Raw genomic sequence first — 20,991 nt, 5'->3', positions numbered from 1 at the left:
AGATTAGAGATAACAGTATACAAGTGGAAAACCTATGGCTAATTGAATACCACAGTTAAAAACTGGCAGGATGTTTGAGCACAAACTGATGAGAGCAAGATGAGCACATGCAGAGCTGCAGCTGCGACCTTCTGCCTGGACTTGAAATCAGGGTCTCCAATGAAGTATGAGGCTCCGGTTCTTGTTCTGGGTGAGATCTGGGAGGTGAGGGAAGAAGAGTTATTTTATCACCAGTAACGCTTCCTCTCCACATCCCAGTAATTGAAGGCAAATGCAACAGCTCAGAGTGATGATCCCCAAACTCTTCATGGGAGTGACCAAGGTGGGAAGTGCACCCGCCACTCTGTCTCAGATTGTGAGTTGCTAAGAGTTGGCCATCAGCAGCTGCTCCCTAGGAACCCTGCTGACTGGCAGCCACACCCAGCAACAGCCAGCTCACCTGCCTGAGGTGCTCACATGCCCTTGGTGCTGCTGAATTGTGAGCACTCGGTTCAAGGCCACAAAGATGGTGTTTGGATGCTTCTTTGCTTAGTAAAACCCAGGGGCAGGATGCCAGGAAGAATGAGAAGGGGCTGGGTTTCTTTGTTTAACTGTGTTTATGACTTTTCACTTAATACTATATGTACATAAGCACTTCTTCAGTGTCATTCTGATGAAAAATTGACATGGAGATTTTGGAGAGAAGAGAGGAGTGTTTTATTAATTGACATGCAGAGGTATTCAGGCAAGAGAGCGGAGACAAGGCCATCACACAAGGATTGGGAGTGTCCAGAACTGACCATATGTGTGGAGCCTTCCCTTCACTGCCTGTCTCCCCACATACTCACAGCACACCTGCTGACACCCACTGACACGTCCTCTAACACCCACCAACACACCCACTACACACTCATACACACATGCATTTTGAGTCCAGTGAAATCAGGGTAAAGCATGCATCAGTCTGTTTCCGGAGATGGACTTACTGTGGAAAATGTGGATGAATAGCGAGATATTTATACATATAAAGCTTCATGCCAGTTGGCCCTTAGTACAGGTTGCTTGCTAGAATCCCTGCCCAACCATCTGCTGTGCCTGGGGAAGTTACCCCAAAGCTGAGCACTCACAAACATAGCACTAACTGCCCCTAGAGAGTCCTATGTAGAGGGTTATCTCAGATACAATTCTCAGGCCCCGAGAAAGTGGGTTTGACAAGTGGGTTTGACTGCATTGCCAAGCCTGCTACTAATCTGAGAAGAGTTTCTTGGCTTCCAAAGACTCTATCATCTCTCGTTCTTCTTCTTTTTTTTTTTCCAGTGTATTTGTTGAGTGCTTATTGTGTACTCTGCTAAACTCAATGGGTTGCTGGCTGTGTAAAGATAGGGTGGTGATATCATTTAAAAGAGGTGGGCTTTGGTAGTTCTGCAGCTGACAGAGGCCCAGGAAAGATACATCAAGTGGAGGTCCTAGCTACCATTCTTTTCATTAGCAACTCACCTGGACATGGTTTCCCCACCTGTAAGTTAAAGGAAATCTGTTAGTTAAGCATCTCAAAGACCCCTTCCAACTTGTTAATTTATTGAATTATTTGTTGTGTGATCTTAACCCAAATACCTCACCTCTTATGTCTCAGTGTCCCTACCCATGATATGAGAATAGCATTACCTCAACATAGGGCCATTGTGGAGATAGCATGAGTTCATGGACGTAACACAATTAGAACAGTGCCTGGCACACATATGTGCCATCAGCTAGCTTCATCGTCATCATTACTAACATCATATAACATCATTATTAACATCATCCTTTCATCCAACATACACTGACTGTGAATAGTGCCAAGCACTGTTTGAGTAGCTGGAGATATTGCAGTGAACAAAACCCCACCTCTGCCCTTGCAGGGTATCCAGTCTAGGGGAGACAAACAGGCAAGGAAATATCTCACATGACAGATGGCAATAAGTGCTGCAGGTGCTACAGAGGAAATGAAATGGGATCAGGGAGATAGAAAGTATTGAGGTGGCAAACAGGGTGCTTATTTATTTATTTATTTGAGAGGTGGGGTCTCACTATGTTGGCCAGGCTGGTCTCAAACTCCAGGGCTCAAGTGATCCTCCTGTCTTAACCTCCTGAGTAGCTGGGATTGCAGGCATGAGCTGCTGCATCTAGCCAGGGTGCTATTTTATGTAGCATAGAATCTCATATTTGTACAGAGACCTTAAGAGCTATGCATGTTGATATCTGATGGAGGAGTGTTTTGGACAGAAGTGCAAAGTCCCTGGGGGAATGCATGCTTGGCATGTCCACAGAACAGAAAAGAGGCCACTGTGGCTAGAGCAGAGTGGTGAGGAGAGAGTAGCTGAGGGCAATGCCTCACATGTTGTGGAGGGAGCCAGGAGTTTGGGGGGCCACCACAGATCTCATGGGGACTTTTACTGTGAACAAAATAGGAAACTATTAGGAGGGTCTTGAGGAAACAGATTGATATGATGTGACTTTTGTTTTAAAAGGATCACTTTAGTTTCTATGTTGAGTCAAAATTACAAAGGAACGAAAGCAGAAGCAAAGCAAACCAGGCAAGAGATGATGACCATGACTTTGACCAGGGTGATTACAGTGGATTCCTTCTAAAGTCATTTTATTGTTTCTCTCTAAATACAAATTATTTGCTTTAAGGACCCCACAGGTATGCCCGTCACCCTCTCTAGGGGCCTCAGTAGCAATTAACTTGATAAAACCCAAAGCACATAATTTCTTAGGTGGAGGCACTCTAGCAGTGTAATGGAACCAGATGCCCCCAAGCCTTGACTGCTACAAGAAACCTGACCTGCCTTGAGTTACTATTTCCTGGCTGAATGCTTCAAATCTCCAGGGTTATTGGCCCAGTGAATTTCATAAGCATTTCATCCTCTTGAAAAGATTAAATTAAGAAACGATGTTATGCAAATGAAAGGCTCTAGCTGTCAAGATTTCCAGACAGATCCATTGTTCTCATGGATTCTATTGAGATCCCAATTCTTTCCCCTCTTTGTCCTTAGTTCCTATCTTAAAAGGTCTGGAGAAATTAATCACATTTAAGAAATAATTGTTACCGAATAAGGTTTTTTAAAGGTGTTGCTTAAAACAATTTAAAATGTTTAATACTTCTAGTGAAGGCTTTACTTTATACATAGTAAAATTCAGGAGCTACAAACTAGATAAAGAAACAAAGTGAATTTTATAGATCACGCTTGTCCAACCCCTGGCTAAAGAGTTGCATGTGCCCAGGACGGCTTTGATTGTGGCCCAACACAAATTTGTAAACTTTCTTAAAACATGATGAGATTCCTTTTGCAATTTTTTTTATTTAAGCTCATCGGCTATCATTAGTGTTAGTGTATTTTATGTGTTGCCCAAAACAATTCTTCCAGTGTGCCCCAGGGAAGCCAAAACATTGGACACCCCTGCTGTAGATAAATCTGGCCTCTCAACCATTCTGTCTTTAAGAGGGTTTTCAAGTGCCTGGTATAGAAGAAAGTATGGGTTGAAATTTTAAAGCTTTCCTAATTGCCAGCATAGTTCACTCCATTTGATTTTAGTATTAGGTCTCTAACTTAAGCAAGTTAAGTCCAAGTTTAAGCGACAGACTAAGCCTGGAGTCAAGTGTTGTAGCCTGATGTGCACACTGATGTAGGCACTCCTCTAACCTCAAGTTCTACACGAAGTGCTCCTGAGTTGGCTTAAAATCACTTGTGTGGCCGGATGTGGTGGCTCACACCTGTAATCTCAGCACTTTGGGAGGGCAAGGCAGGTGGATCACTTGAGTCCGGGAGTCTGAGACCAGCCTGGTCAACATGGTGAAACCCCATCTCTACTAAAAATACAAAATAAAAATAAAAATACAAAAATTAGCTGGGCATGGTGGCATGCACCTGTAATCTCACCTACTGGGGAGGCTGAGGCAGCAGAATTACTTGAACCTGGGAGGCAGAGGCTGCAGTGAGCCAAGATGGCTCCACTGCACTCCAGCCTGGGCAACGGAATGAGACTCCAGCTCAAAAAAAAAAAAAAAAAAAAAAAAAAAAAAAAAAGAAATCGCCTATTCCCTGAGCTGTTCATGACCCAAACTGCATGAAAGGTATACAGCAATTCATTATACCATCTTCTATTATTTGTTTATGTTTGGAATTTCCTATAATAAAAGGTTATGGGAACATATACCTTATGGTCATGTTGCACCCTTTCCATATTCACTAGTGAAAAGCCTCACAGCCTGGGCTCTGGGAGTCAGCCTGGTTCACCTTTGAAACCCAGCTCCTCCACATTAGGCTGTGTAACCATGGGAGAGCTGGGTATCATCTCTGCCCTTCTGTGTCATCCTGGGCAAAATGGGAATAACAGGAGCAGAGCATGGGTTGTTGTGAGAATTCAGTGAGGCAATGCATGCCCAATACTGCTTGACATACAGCAAGTGCTCCATAAAAGTTAGCTATTGCTTTGGAGATTAGGTTAGAATAGAGGCTTACTATCCTGTGCAGCTATGGTAATAGCTTAACAAGCACAGATCAGAAAGTTAGACATATCTATTAGCAATTTATTTTAGAAATGCATTCTCCTGTCTCAAGCCAGGCAGTGTGTGTAGTAGAAGAGCAAGGGTCTAAAGGTTAGTCCCAGAAGTGTACTTTCTCGCTTCATACCTCTGCTCAAGCCACTGCATTTCTGTGTTGAGCCTTCTATAGAAAGGGTTTAGGCTTCTGATTCAGTATTGTTATTCAATTCTGTCACCATTATTTTGTCTCTATTCCACATAGAGACAAGAGAATTTGGAAGTCAACTAAATGGAATTACTGGGGAAAATTGTAAGATGGCGCCTAAAAGCATGAGATTTAATGGTGACAGATTCTGGGTTCAGAATCCTGATTTTGTCGCTTACTAACTAAGTGATCTTGGACAAGTTAATTAACATTGCTTGTTTTGGTTTTTTCATCTATAAGAAAAGATGTTTGGGATTTATGCTAAGATGTTTGAAATAGTGCCCAGCACATAAAAAACCCTAAAAAAATTGCTGTTTAAAAAATGTTTCTACCAAAAATAGTAATACATATAGTAGTCATTATATTCATTCGTTTATTCATCAAATAAGTGTTGAGTGTCTACTGTGTGCCAGGCATGATTCTAGAATACAGCAGGAACAACCCACATTAAGTCCCTTCAATCACAAACAATAAGCAAATCAATAGATACATAACAGATATCCATTGATATCGGTTTTGTGCTATGAAGCAGAAGAATGCAGGATTAGTGGGGTGGAGAGTATCTGGGAGTATGTGTGAGGTGGAGGGCAGAGCCTATTTTATATTTCACATGGGCTGCTCTGGGAAGCCCCCCTGATAAGGTGATATTTGAGCAGAATTACTGGGAGAGCTTTCCAGACAGAGGGAGCAGAAAGTACAGATGCAGTGGCCCAGAGGGGGACATGCAGCTATTTAACTATAGAGGGAGGCTGGTGCAGCTGGAACAGAGTGAGTGAGGGGACATGCTGAAGCTCAGCATAGAGGGAGGCCAGATTCTGGGGGCCTGATTGGTCATGGAAAGTTTCGCATGTTGGTATCAGTGAGGGAAGATGTCATAGGCTAGTTTTAAGCAAGGAATGATGTGACCCAACTCGAGTTTAAAAGATTTCACCGAATGGTTGCATTAATAACAGATTGCAGTGGGACAAGGATAGGAAGGGAAGCTTTTGCTGTAATCCTGGCAAAACAGGTTGGTGATGTGGTGAGAAGTAGACAGATTCTGGATGTATTTTAAAGAAAGAATAGAAATGATGAGCCCTGAAAGTGGCATTGACACAGCACTTTGTGAGAATTAGGCCAGATTCCTGCCAGATACCTGAGACCCTAATGACACCTCCATGTGTGTTAGCAAATGTGTCCCTTGCTTTCAGCAGACACTTCCCTGTACTAGGGCAGCAAGGAGAGGAAGGGCTGTTTTTCAACACCCACTGGCCCTGTTATCCCAGAGCCCTTCCTTGTTGAGGGCAATAGCTCTGGGTTTAACAGGAGGGAAGACAAAGACAACTGTAAGTTTTGGGGCCTGAACAACTAGAAGAATAAAGTTGCCATTTACTGAGATGGTAAAGGCTGCAGATAGAGCAAGTTTTGGGAGGGAGATTTCGGTTTGAGATGCCTATTACACATTCAAGTGGGAACATCAACAGGCAGCTGGACATACAAGTTGAGAAGTCAAGGGAGAAGTGGGACTAGGATATACTTTTGGGATTCATCAGCATGAGTTGTTATACTACCTGTTATAAATGATATATAGGTTTAATATGTAACATAATCAAAATCATTCACAAAAATAATGTAATGAGAAAAAAATGTTTAATGTAGCTCTTAATTCCTATGTCTCCTTTTCAATGTAGTTTTTGTTATTGTCATTCTTAACACACACTCAGGAAGAAACATTCAAACCATATTTTAAAAGATAAGGTAAAATAAGTCCATGCATTTATTACTCTACTTCCTAGTTCTAGAGATAAGTACCATTGATAGCTTCTTTTGTATCTTTCTGCAAATCTTCTATGAATACAGAAGCCTATATATATGAGATATATTTGCTTTGTATATAAATGAGGTCATGCTTTAAGTACTGTTTGCAACTTTGTTTCTCTTTTTAAAAAGTTTGATAGATTTTGTTAAACCACCCCCCACAAATGTCACACCAATCTATACTCTCACCAACAGAGTGTATGATTGCTTTTTTCAGTGTCTTACCTAATACTGGGCGTGACCAAACTTTAATCATTGCCAATCTGGTAGGTGAAAAATCGTACTTTAAAAATTTACTTATTTCTTCACATATTCACATATTTATTGACCTTTTATATTTCTTTTTCTGTGAGTTGCCTTTTCATGCCTTTTGCATATTTTCCTAGTTTTTAAAATGGTTTCCAAGAGTTCTTTATATATTAAGGAAATTAGTCTTTTGTCTGTGCTGAGCCTTTTTTCAAACAAATTGTGTCTTGAGTAATAGCTGCAGTAGAAAAATAAAAAGCGCGAGTGACATAAGAGGAGACTTGGTTACTAAAGACACTGGAATCAGACTTTTCTTTTCCTTTTTTGTGAATTCTGAGTTTTTGTTTTTCATTTTAAGGTAATCTTAATGCTATTAAATTCATAAATATGCTAATTTAAATACCCAGTCCTATTTATCTAAAACACACATTGCAAACATACAAATATCTATTCTCTCCACTTGTCAGTGCCCATTCAGATCATGGTTTGGAAATGGGGAGAATAGATTCCCTTTAAACTGTAAGTCAGCAGTTGTTTCTTTACAGTTAACTTTAACAAAATTCATACAAAATAGTAATTAACAGTGATCTTCTTTATTGTTAACTCACAAGGAAACACCTTCAAAACTGCATTTTGTTAAAGTTTCTGTATTAAAATGTAGAAAAATGGAACTACACAAATATTGAAAGTTAAAAATGCCTTAATTTTTTAATCCTCATACCACTACCCCAATTTACAGGACGATATACTTGATGTAATGAAAAGAAAAAGAAAAAGATAAAGCTACAACAGATAAAATACCTCAGGAATGTACATCTAAATGGCATTACATTGCATTAATTAATAGCTATACTTTTTGCAAATGGTGACTGTGACAGTCCTGCACAAGAAGGGTTTCCTGCTTAAGCTGCAGTAACTTTTCTGACTATGGATGATCATTCCTTCTGTGACAGATTTTTTACCATTCCTCTAATGCATTTGGGACGATTGTCTCAAAGTAACCTGCAGTTCTCCTGACAACTCCTCGCTCTCTCCTGCTAAGAACAGTAGCCCTTTTCTGCTGTTTTTAGAAACTTCTGCTACCATATCCACCACTTCCACCACCAGATCCATAACCACCACCATAGGGGCTGCCTGAGCTTCTTCCGCCAAAACTACCCCCTTTCATGGATCCAAAATTTGATTGCTGTCGCCCACTTATAATTTCCAGAATCATTATTGTTCCCACCACCACCACAGGTACCACCACCAAAGTTTCCTCCTTCATTGTAACCACCATATCCCCCACCACCATATCTACCCCCTTGGTTTCTATATCCTGGTCCACCACCACCATAGCCCCCTCTACCACTAGAACCAGGACCACCATCATAGGTGCCACCATCACCTCCAAATCCATTACACCCACCATCACCTCCTCCATAACTACCTCCGCTGCCACCACCTTCACCACCATAGCCTCTTCTTCCACCAAAGTTTCTACCACAGCCAAAATTACTTCCTCCACCTCCAAAGTTTCCTCCACCACCCCTAAAATTGCCAGATCCACCTCCACAACCTCTCTGCAATCCAGCAGACCGCATCTCTTGTATAGAATGGGCCTCTTTTGCTTCCAAGTCATGCCCATTAATATTGTGGTATTTCTGAATGACAGTTTTATCAACTGTAGCATGATCATCAAAAGTTACAAAAGCACATCCTCTCTTTTTTTCCAATCTGCCTGTCTTCCATAACTTCTGTGGTTGTAATCTAGCCATACCTTTTAAAGTGGTCTCTCAAATTCTATTCTTCTATATCTTCTTTAATACCACCAACAAATATTTTCTTCGCTGTTAGGTGGGCAGCAGGCTTTGCAGAATCTTCCCTAGAAACAGCTCTCTGGTTCCTCTACATGCTTATCAGCGCTATGTGGTCAAGCATCTACCTCTTCAACACAAGAGTAGGTCACAAAACCAAAGCCCCTGGAACATTTTGTTTGGGGGTCTTTTATTACCACACAACCTGTGAATGTGCCCCATTTCTCAAAATGTTCTCTTAAACTATCATCTGTAGTTTCAGAGTCAGGCCACCAATAAACAATTTTCTCAACTGCTCTTGACCATGCCCCCCATCCCCATTTTCACCCCATATAACCTTAGCTCCCTTCTCTTATTTTCAGTGTCGTTTGCCTGTGTGTGGAGAGGTGGGGTGGGGGACGGCTAATATATTTTTTAACTTATAGACTCAATAAAAATTTTCTTTCAGACTTTTAATTTTGTTTTTTGATGGTATAAAGCCTCTTTTTTTATTTTTTTTTTTTGGAGACAAAGTCTCGCTGTCACCCAAGCTGGAGTGCGGAGGCGTGATATCAGCTCACTGCAACGTCTGCCTCGGGTTCAAGCAATTCTCCTGCCTCAGCCTCCCGAGTAGCTGGGATTACAGGCACCTGCCACCATGCCTGGCTAATTTTTGTATTCTTAGTAGGGACAAGGTTTCACTATTTTGGCCAGACTGGTCTCGAATGCCTGACCTCAAGTGATCCACTCGTCTCAGCTTCCCAAAATGCTGGGATTACAGGCGTGAGCCACCATGTCTGACAAGCCTCTTAATCTTAACATAGCTTAGGACCTCATAAAAGGTCTGAACTTAGTGCTGCTACATGGAGTGTATTTCCATAATTGTTTCTATAATGAAATGTTCTTCATTATAATCAAGGGAAGAAATAAAGGAGAAAAGCACTAGCTACGTGCAAGATATTATGCAAAGCCTATGCAATTTCATCTTCACAGCAACCCTAGGAGGCAGCTTTGATTGCTCTCATCTTATAGATGAAGAAACAAACTCTAAGTGAAATTAAGAAGCTCACCTAAGGTCACACAGTTAGAAATTAGTAAAGAGTTGGCCTATAACAGAACATCTATATGCCTCTGTTGTATCTCAAAGTCCACAATGTTTTTAGTAATTTTTCCCCCAGGTTTGTTATCAGAAAAGACTCCTGGAAAAAAAAATTCTGTTTATGCCAATATGTTTAGGACTGAACTAACAGATAAAAGAATATGGTAATTCATTCAGCTGTTAGTTTATATTAGATGATTACATCAGTAGATATAAGAATACATTAATACATTCAGTGCCTTTGGAACAAATTATGTGACAAAAGAGAAAGAATACAAAACTCATATGGAACTTTGAAGTTTGTGCATTATAGTGTTTCAGTCTAACTCTCCAGCTTGCCTGTGTTTTAATAATTATTCCAAGTGTTTTTCTGACGTGCTCTTGGGAGTGGTCTCTATCCACGGCCCAGGAAGCCCAGCCCCTCCTGTGGACTGTGGCGGGATTTGAGGTGAGCAAGCAAGCATGGGAGCCATTGGTTTCTTCTTTGCAGGCCTACAATGGGCACCATCAAGCCTTGGAAGTCCTTCTGCAGTCGCCGGTGGACCTGGACATCAGGGATGAGAAAGGCCGCACTGCTCTGGATCTGGCTGCCTTTAAAGGACACACAGAGTGTGTGGAAGCGCTTATCAATCAGGGCGCATCCATCTTTGTGAAAGACAATGTAACCAAAAGAACACCACTTCATGCCTCAGGTAGGTCTTGTCAAGGGCCTGATTGCCCTAGTTTTGTGGCTTGTTCATAAGTTTTAAGAGAAGGAAAGCAGCATCTTCTTTCATCCCAGTTTTTTAAATATCAATTTTCTTTCCACATCGGACGTACTTCCACACTTCCAAAATGCTTTTGGCCTGCTATCCTCTTGGAGGTGATTGGTGTTCTCTGGCCAGGTGCTCTGGCCTTGTTAACTCAAAAGAGAGTTCAGAACTTTTGGCTAAAAGCTACCAGAAAACATTTTGAACAAAGGGCAAGGTGTAATGCAATCTTCAGAACAAGTTACGTAGAACAAAATACATCAAAATCAAACAGTATTTGAAAGCATAAAACCAACAGCAGGTTTTATGGCTATTTCATATTCATATTAATGTACTCAAGGCTATTTCATATAAGGAATCATAAGGCAGCAATCAGTACATCATTCTGCCAGCCTAAATGATGTTTCTTAGCTTTTTTACACATCAATGAATCAAGACGGTTTAAAAGTACATGTATATATCAAAAAGAAAGTCATTTGCCTTTTCTGGGATTTTTCTCCCATGCCCATGAAAACCTGTGTCAAGACACTTCTAGATATATACACAGACATAAGGGTAATATGGAAGCATCTCTAGCTCAGCTAAGGCATAGATATCTTTGGCTCAGGAAATCCAGTGATATCAGCCTTTGATTAGGGTAGTAGATAACATTTTGTAAAGATAAATAACTGTCTTACTTGGTGAAATGGGTGTATTGAGGAAGCAAATAAGTGAAGATACTTTTTCAAAAGACTTTATGATTCTTGCTACTTGGGAAAATTTTCCCAGAATGATAGACCTTGTAGAACTATTTCCATCTATGTCCCTGAATTTCCAAGCCACTGAAGAAAAACAATACAGAGGTTGAAAAAACCTAATTGTTGCCTACTTACTTGGAAATGATTGTTGCTGGAAAAAAAAAAGTTAGCCATAAGGTTAGTAATAGTTGGTGTGGTTGAATTATAAATTCTTATTTCTCATCACATTTAGTCTTTTTTCTCCCCATCCATTCTTGTTATTATTATAAAATTCAAATTTTGTCCTCCTTTTTAAAAGATTAGTTGCTATTATTAAGAGAAGCATCCTATTTTCGTTATTACCTGACAATTACAAAGGGCCTACTTTGATTGTGGAAAATCGCCCTTATAAACAGGTAAACAATGAAGAACAATCATTTTCACTCATTTGCCAGTGTGATATGGGTTGTGGTCCAGTGAAGCCCCCTAGTGGTCAAGAGACTCAGTCAGCTTGGATTTTCCTCCTGTCATTCATTAAAAAGACACTGTCACTGGACCGTTCACAAAATGTCTACTGTGCAGAAGCTTTAGCGTGTGCTTTGAGGATCTGCTTACCCAAAATCTTTTTCAACTCTTTTGAGAGGCCAATATTTTCAGTTTCAAATCCTCGGAGCACTGTGAGGAGCAAGAGCCAGGATGAGTATCAGAGGTTTTGGCACAGATAGTTGGAGTGACAGTTTGTAGTCTTTGAGTCGTGTGAAAAATGGTTGTCACTCATAGTCAGAAAGAGGCTGAGCTGGTCTGAGACAAAGCTGAACTCGGCAGCAGAGCTAAAGATGTTAGCATCTTTTTGCTAGAAGGCAATTTGGGGAAAAAGAAATGTAGTGTGTAGGAAGCCAATGAGAATTTAAGTTTGGCTACAAACTTCAAGGGAACTTAAATTTACTTGAGGGGCTGGGTGCAGTGGTTCATGCCTGTAATCCCAGCAATTTGGAAGGCCGAGGAGGGTAGATCACCTGAGGTCAGGAATTCGAGACCAGCCTGGCCAACAAGGTGAAACCCCATCTCTACTAAAAATACAAAAATTAGCTGGGTGTGGTAGTGCATATCTGTAGTCCCAGCTACTCGGGAGGCTGAGGCAGGAGAATCGCTTGAACCCAGGAGGCAGAGGTTGCAGTGAGCCGAGATCACACCACTGCACACCAGCCTGGGCAACAGAGCGAGACTCTGCCTCAAAAAAAACAAAAAAAAAAAAACAAAAAACAAAACAAAACAAAAAACCTGAGGGCTATTAGCTAAGTCAAAAAGCTACTGTACAAAAAAAAAAAAAAAAAAACAGCAACTGTAGAAACTGTTTTGCTATCTAACACATTGGGTGAGTTATATGAGGTTAGATAATTTTTTTCTTCTTATGTTTAGCCAAATATCAAACGTCACTTGAACTATTATGATTATGACTATTTAAAGTATTAAATTGCTACAGAAAGAGGAACCAGTCAAAATATGCTGTTTTTCCATGTTCATGAACCTGCCGTCTGCAGTATTCAGCTGTCAGTCCTTTGCCAGTCATTTCCTTTTAGCCATACATTAAACTTCTTGCCTATTTCACCAATGGTAGCAGATTTAGTGTAATTGTAAGAACAAAAAAACATAACAGCAGCAGCAACCACATATTACCTGTACTCCAATCCACAGAATTTCTTCCGGAGATACATAAATGGAATGTTGCTGAGAATGAGCTGAATGCAATGGTCTACAAAATGTGCACATTATTCCTGTGGTTCATTTGAGTGCTGTTGATGAATGCAAGCTAATTCTAATATGTATGTATTGTCCCTGAAAAAATGTGTCATTGTTAAATTAGCATTCTCTCTTGGCTGGCAAGCAAATAAAATCTGTAAAATGCAGCTCTTAGGAGAGCCTTTATCAACCTCACATAGCGGCGTCTGTTCCCTTCTCTCTCCACATCCATAATGTGGCAAATGCAATGTACTTTGTGGCCTTCTCATTGTTAGAGAGGAGAGAAGGTCACATTTGGAATTTTAACCACGGTTGCTCTCATCTTACTCCCTGAGTGGGAAGTCATGCCTATCATAAGGCTTTGGTTTGCATTCAACAGCCTGGCAGAAAGCAGCTTACCCCGAGGTTATTATCACAGGTTTGCTTCCCAGCCCCTGTGGGACCACCACAGCCTCCTAAAGCAGCCTGGTATTGGTGCGCACAGGAGTGCGTCCCGTGCTCACGCCCCAGCCAGTCCAGGCCGGCCCCGCGTGGGGGCCGCACTTCCTGCGCACATTGGCCCCTACTCAGTCCGCTGGGCGAGGAGGGGCAGGGGGAGGCCCGGCCTGGCCTAGGAAAGGGCTCCCAGGGAACCCAGTCACACCTCGGCGAGGCACGAGGACGCCTGGGAAGTCAGAGAAAGCGCCGCCTGTGGTTCGGGGACCGCGAGGCTGAGGGACCGTCACTCAACAGTGAGCAGATGGAGCGTGCACACCCTGCCGGCGTGAGGTTTTGTTTTCTGCCACCACTCATCAGTCAGAGCTATTGCAAGAATACTTCTTCTGAATATCTACCTCAGAATGTAAAACGACCTGGGAGAAGAGGCAGCCCCAGCTCCCTACTCCCTCCCCTTCTGCCCGTCTCCCCTCTCCCCTCCACTTCTCTCCTTCCTTCCTCCCCTTCCTCCTCCTCCATCCTGCTCCTGCTCACCTCACACTTCCACTCCCTTCTCTCCCTTCTTCCTTCTTTTTAAAGGGGTTGGAGGCAGGGTAGATACAGGATGATTATATGGAATTGGGTGACAGAGGAACAAAAGGGGGAGCTGACTAGTGGGGAGAGATTATTAGTCCCGTGACAGGAGATAAGAAAGGACCCTAAGCCTAAGAAAAAACCCTCAACACAGGAACTAGAAAAGGAAGGTGGGGATCAATGCACCCTGCTAGGAAGAATGGGGAAGACAGATTAACACAGAGGTACTCTGCCTCGAAGCTACCTTGAGCTGGAAGTCGAGGGGGATCCAGCGGCAACAATGGAAAACCACTGATTTGAAGTCCAAATAAATGTCACTTGGGGCCAGGCATGGTGGCTCATGCCTGTAATCCCAGCACTTTGGGAGGCCAAGGCAGTCGGATTGCTTTAGCCCAGGAGTTCAAGACCAGCCTAGGCAATGTGGTGAAACCCCATCTCTACTAAAAATGCAAAAATTAGCAAGTGTGGTGGTGCGTGCCTATAATCCCAGCTACTCGGGAGGCAGAAGAATCACTTGAACTCGGGAGGCGGAGGTTGCAGTGAGCCAAGATCATGTCATTGCACTCCAGCCTGGACGACAGAGCGAGATTCTGTCTCAGAAGGTCACTTGGTGGCTCATGCCTGTAATCCCAGCACTTTGGGAGGCCGAGGCTGCCAGATCACCTGGGGCTAGGAATTCGAGACCAGCCTGGCCAAGATGGTGAGACCCTGTCTCTACTAAAAATGCAAAAATTAGCCAGGTGTGGTGATGCATGCCTGTAATCCCAGCTACTCAGGAGGCTGAGGCAGGAGAATCGCTTGAACCTGGGAGGTGGAGATTGCAGTGAGATGACATCGCCCCACTGCACTCCAGCCTGGCAGCAGAGCGAGACTCCATCTCAAAAAAAAAAAAAAAAAAAAAAAAGTCATTTGGAAGAGATATGTGTAGTGTTGTTCTGTTAAAAGACTGTCCACTGTTTTGTTTTTCAGTAATTAATGGTCACACACTGTGTTTACGGCTGTTGCTAGAAATTGCAGACAACTCTGAGGCGGTCGATGTGAAAGATGCCAAAGGACAGTAAGTGCGCTCACACGTGGCCTTGGGTTGACATTTCAATCACAGCAGCTACCTGGTTGGTTTGTTAAATCATTACAAGGCTGACTGCGGAACCGAGAAGTTGGGGGAATATATTTGGACCAGGACCAATATATAATGAGGTGGCTTTAAGTCACAGTGCATATATCCAAGAAAAGCATGAAGGGGTGGGTGTGCGCACGTCTTGATGAAAAGATCACAGTTTTAAGGGCTGTGGCCATGTTTCCCGGCTCTTACTTATATTCTCTCCTTTGTTCTCTCTTTCTACCCATCTTTACCTTCTTCTGAAGCTGCTACACCATTGCCATTTTCTAATTAATAAATAGGACAGACCTCATGAGGTTATCTCTATTATTAAAATCCTTCAGATGCCTTTTCTTCCTCAACTTTGTTTTTTCAAAGTAATTTCCTTCTGTTGGCATATTCTCCACCTAATCTTCTCTTACAAATAGGAAATGCAGAGCAAAAGTCAGCAGTGACTAGCCCCAGGCATGTGAATTAGTGTGATAGTCAGAATCTCACCTCCCTCTTGCATCACAACACTTCATTCTTTCCCTGAGATTTGACAGACTTTTCTTTAGGGAAAGAAGCTTTGTGTAAATGAAATCTTTAGCAGAAGTCCAACATAGAATACTACAAAGTAGAGCTGCTCTGATGGAAGCAAGAGGCGCTTCTGCATACACATACTCCCGCCCTTGATATCTAGTAAATGCTGCATGGGTCTGAAAATGATGGGATTAACATGAATATTTTGAAAAGGAAGCTTCCCCTGCCTCATCCCTAGGGATCATTCCACTAACAACATTCCATGTGGCCATTAGAGCAGAGGCAGATAGCTTGCTCTGCATATCGTATAGCAAACTGGGGACACTTAGAAAATATTAAGAAATTGTCAAAAGGAGAAGGGAAGAGAATGGGAGAGAGAAAGAGAATGTCCTCCTACTGGTAGTGATGAATATTTTTTTAAATCTCCTTTTTAAAAGCCTGCTTTATCTCTCTGCATAGAACACCACTGATGCTTGCAGTAGCATATGGACATATTGATGCTGTTTCATTGTTACTTGAAAAGGAAGCCAACGTAGACACTGTTGACATCCTAGGATGCACAGCTTTACACAGAGGGGTATGTACATCTTTCTCAGCTGTAGTCAAGCAATTTTTTTAATGAGGTTGTTTTCTTTTTTTTCCTTCTATGAATTTTTAGCAAAAATTGTTTCCTGATATAACCAATTAACCTTATTCAGTCCAAAAGAAATTAGAAAATCCTTGGCAAAGGCAAAATAATGGAAGGTTTTGCTCTTAAGATTTCATGTTAAATTGTGATAATAGATGCACGAACACCTACTGCTGGTGAAATTGGTTCTGCTTTCTGACTACAAAATACATGTATATCATAGAAAATTTGCAGAATATTTTTTTAAAAGCCCAGAGAAGAAAATCACAATCACCAGTAATCATACCTCCTGGAGATAACCACTACTTGGTGTATATTATCTCCAATCTTTTTTCTATATATAGATTTGTTTTAGATTTTAAAAAGAGAATACTGAAGATATCATTTGGAATCTGCTTTTTTCTCTTAGTATATTAAGGATCTTTTTTCATGTCACTTTTTTCTGCATCATGATTTTTAATGCCTCATTGTGTTCAAGTGTCATAGTTTATTTCAATGATTACCTGGTTTTAGGTAGTTATGCTATTTCTAATTGTTTGTCCTTGCAAATAATGCCAAAATATGTATCCTGTGGACCATTATTTGCACACATCTGTTGAAGTGTTTGGTTTTTTTCTTTTTTTATCTCACTATTATCTCCCAGGCTGGAGTGTAGTGGCACGATCTCAGCTCACTGCAACCTCCACCTCCCAGGCTCAATGATCCTCCCACCTGTAACTGGGACCACAGGTGCATGCCAGCATGCCCAGCTAATTTTTGTATTTTCTATAGAGATGGGGTTTCACCATGTTGCCCAGGCAGGTCTCGAACTGCTGGGCTCAAGTGATCCTCCTGCCTCCGCCTCACAAAGTGCTAGGATTACAGGCATGAGCCACTTGCACCCTCTGAACTGTTTTTTAAAGCATGCCAAATAAACTAAGTAAACACAAGCAGAAATCATAAAATTGCTATTTTGGGCTGGTACCAAGCACACTGATAAATGAAGAGAAGAGGAACGCTATGTGATCATTGTCACAATCATAGTTTTTATTTCTCGGTTGCTTCCTGTGGGCTGTACAATAAGCTGAGAGCCTTTGCATCTGTTGTCTCAGTCCTCACAACACCCTGTGAAGTTGTTACTACCATCCTTATATATAGGTGAATAGAGTGAGGGATGGAGAGGCAAACTGACCTGTCACAGGGGTGCCAAGATTTCACTTAGACCTTCCTGATTCTAAGACTGATTGTTTACTGCTGCATCATGATATCTTTCTTTCTTTCTTTTTGAGATGGAGTCTTGCTCTGTCGCCCAGGCCAGAGTGCAGTGGCGCAATCTCGGCTCACTGCAAGCTCTGCCTCCCAGGTTCACGCCATTCTCCTGCCTCAGCCTCCCAAGTGGCTGGGACTACAGGCGCCCACGACCATGACCAGCTAATTTTTTGTATGTTTTTAGTAGAGACGGGGTTTCACCATGTTAGCCAGGATGGTCTCGATCTCCTGACCTCATGATCCTCCCGCCTCAGCCTCCCAAAGTGCTGGGATTACAGGCGTGAGCCACCACGCCCGGCTGCATCATGATATCGTTCACGGTTGTCAGGAGAGGCAAGAGATATTTGGAAAATGCTGATGTTCACAGATTTTTCTGTTATGAATTTTGCTGAGGTTGTCCTGCCTTCTTCTGCCCTTGAAATAGGACAGAGTCTGCCTTCCTTAAAGACCCAGGCATATGTCCACTTGCTGTAAGCCTAGCATCACTTAGCCAACTGCTTTGCTTCCTTAGTCTTCTGAGGTTTGTTTTGTGTTTTTAATTGCAATGCATCAGATTATGACAGGACACGAGGAATGTGTGCAAATGCTGCTGGAACAAGAAGTGTCAATTCTCTGTAAAGATTCCAGAGGGAGGACGCCTTTGCACTATGCAGCTGCTCGTGGCCACGCCACGTGGCTGAGCGAGCTGCTCCAAATGGCTCTTTCTGAGGAGGACTGTTGTTTCAAAGATAACCAAGGCTACACGCCGCTGCACTGGGCTTGTTACAATGGTGAGTTGCTTATCATTTGACTGATTCCACTAGACTTCCTACCCCAGGACCACTGTGAGCTCTGTGGAGGTGAGAGCCTTGTGTAATTCTGCAAACCATGGTTTCTAATCTTTCTGCATCCAAGATATCTTTTTTGTGTATTTTTTTAAGGCTTATTTTTAATTAACAAGCAATAATTGTATATGTTTATGGGGTGCAATATAATGTTTTAATATATGTTTATAATGTATAATGATTAAATCAGGCTAATTAACAAACCCATCACCTAACATACTTATTTTTTGTGGTGAAAACACTTAAAATCTACTCTTAGTAATTTTGAAATAAACAATGCATTATTGTTTATTGTAGTCACCATTCCGTGAGATCACTAAAACTGGTTCCTTTTTTCTAACTGAAACTTAGTACCCTTGTTCAACATCTCCCCTTTTCCCACCCATCTCCTGCCCCCACTCTGTTCTTCTATGAGTTCAACTTTTTTGGATTCCATATATAAATGAAATCATGCAGTATTTGTCTTTCACCTTCAGTTAGCATAATGTCCCAGGTTCATCCTCCAGGTTATCACATCTTTTCCTCATCCTACCACTAACCCAGTACTTAAATTTTATAGGTGAATTTACTGATCAAATAAAAGAATATGTTCATTTTATCAAGCTAACTAGCTTATAAAGAATCATAGGGTCATTTTAGAACCAGCATCTATTTCAAACTTTCAAATCGGCACGTGAGATAATTCAGACCTCAAGCTTAAAAATGAACTCTCCATGGTCACCTGGATTTTTTTTTTTTAAATTATTATACTTTAGGTTTTAGGGTACATGTGCACAATGTGCAGGTTTGTTACATATGTATCCATGTGCCATGTTGGTTTGCTGCACCCATTAATTCGTCATTTAGCATCAGGTATATCTCCTAATGCTGTCCCTCCCCCCTCCCCCCACCCCACAACAGTCCCGGGAGTGTGATGTTCCGCTTCCTGTGTCCATGAGTTCTCATTGTTCAATTCCCACCTATGAGTGAGAACATGCGGTGTTTGATTTTTTGTCCTTGCGATAGTTTACTGAGAATGATGTTTTCCAGTTTCATCCATGTCCCTACAAAGGACATGAACTCATCATTTTTTATGGCTGCATAGTATTCCATGGTGTATATGTGCCACATTTTCTTAATCCAGTCTATCGTTGTTGGACATTTGGGTTGGTTCCAAGTCTTTGCTATTGTGAATAGTGCCGCAACAAACATACGTGTGCATGTGTCTTTATAGCAACATGATTTATAGTCCTTTGGGTATATACCCAGTAATGGGATGGCTGGGTCAATTGTTTGTTTTTTTAATAGTTCTCATCCCTCCACAGCTGCTGTGATGCCTTAACTGAGTAAAAGTTCACTTTTCCCTTTTAGTTAATCATTAACACTTAACTGTAATCAGAACTGATAAGCTTAAATGGCCAGTTTTATTCAGGGTTTCTGATCTATATAATATAATCAGGATCCCACAAGGGATTAAAATAATAAAACTAAAACCAAATATATATATATATAATTTAATAACCTGTCACAATTGATTACTAGTAGATGCATGGTTCATCTTTTGGTGTTTGTTTGTTATGTTTCATATTCCTTATTTATTTTGTTGTACTTATTATTTGGGAGATTTTAAAATTTGTATTTCACTTAATTTAAAAATGTGTGCTAATTATACCAATTCCAAAGTACAGAAATATCTGAAGTAAAATTGTTTCCATTTCTAAACCTACTTTCTAATGTAATTTTGTATGCATCTTTCATAATTTTTCCTTTGAGAATATAAATAATTATATATTAATGAGTATATTTTTTGAAACTGGAATTATAGAACAAATAGCCATTCTATAATTTTTTTGTTGGTGTTAAAATTGTATTGCAGATATTCTTACAAGTCAGTATGTATCAATATGGATTGATCTTATAATAGTTGTATATTATTTCATAGCAATATGTATACCAGAACTTATTATTTATTCAACCAGGTTTCTGTGGATTGACATTCAGATTGTTTTTTTTTTTCCTATTACAAACAATGCAGCAATGTGTATGTCCATATTATGGTACCATAAATTCTGTCAGATAAGTTTCCAGAAATAAAATTATTGAGTAAGGGGGTTTGTATATTTTTTAATTTTAATTAATTATACCATATTATTTTGCAAAAAGGATATCAAAATTTATTATCTCACCAAACATTTGTATGAAAGTTAGTGTTTTTCCTCATGCTTGCCAACCCAGAATAACACCTTTTTAAGTTTTTGTCAATTTGAAGGGCAAAAGGTATCTTCTTGTTTCAATTTGCATTTCCCTATCTAATAGTACATTGGCTATTTGTATTTCTTCTTCTGGAAATTACTTTTTCCATCCACTGTTCACTTTTTTCCTATTGAGCTATTTATCTTTTCTCGTATGCTTGTGGGAGCACCTTGTCTTAGTGATAAGAATGTGATATGAATGAATGTTTAATGATATGAATGTCTTAGAAATATGAATATTTTTGTTCCTTGTTTAGGATGTTTTTTTCCACGTAGAGATTTTGAGCTTTTATGTACTTGAATCTATCAGATTTTTTATGGTTTCCAGGTTTCCAGTCTTTCTTCAAAAGGTCTCCTACCCCTTAGATTATATGGATATTTTCCTATGTATTTTTTACTTTGTTTTTATAATTTTCTTTTTACATTTTCAATTAGTCAATTAAAATTTTAATTTAGAAGCTATTAATAGTTCCACAAAAGGCGTTTTTGTGTGTGTGTGTGTGTGCGTTCTAATTACATCAATTTAAGACCTCTTACTGTGTTTTCATTACAGTCCTCTTTTTTTCATTCATTCTGCCTCAGTAAGAGCCAAATTTT

The 20,991-nt window shown here is 40.7% G+C and overlaps 1 protein-coding gene and 1 pseudogene across 3 annotated transcripts in view; one reads left to right on the top strand and one right to left on the bottom strand.

The window, feature by feature from the left end:
* Positions 1 to 20,991, top strand: part of ANKRD44 (ankyrin repeat domain 44) — a 330,782-nt gene that overhangs the window by 292,284 nt on the left and 17,507 nt on the right. For all 3 annotated transcript variants that reach the window (XM_030802956.1, XM_030802955.1, XM_003253880.4), the window contains exons 18-21: positions 10,120 to 10,321; positions 14,812 to 14,899; positions 15,923 to 16,040; positions 17,893 to 18,109. In XM_030802956.1, coding sequence (XP_030658816.1) covers positions 10,120 to 10,321; positions 14,812 to 14,899; positions 15,923 to 16,040; positions 17,893 to 18,109 — 625 coding nt within the window. The remainder of the gene's footprint in view (positions 1 to 10,119; positions 10,322 to 14,811; positions 14,900 to 15,922; positions 16,041 to 17,892; positions 18,110 to 20,991) is intronic.
* On the bottom strand, positions 7,822 to 9,937 carry LOC105738545 (annotated as a pseudogene).

The sequence above is a fragment of the Nomascus leucogenys genome, chromosome 22a (genome assembly GCF_006542625.1).
Source record: "Nomascus leucogenys isolate Asia chromosome 22a, Asia_NLE_v1, whole genome shotgun sequence".
Classification (NCBI taxonomy): Eukaryota; Metazoa; Chordata; class Mammalia; order Primates; family Hylobatidae; genus Nomascus; species Nomascus leucogenys.
Note: the sequence above shows the minus strand (reverse complement) of the source record. Positions and strands in the feature narration are given on the sequence as shown.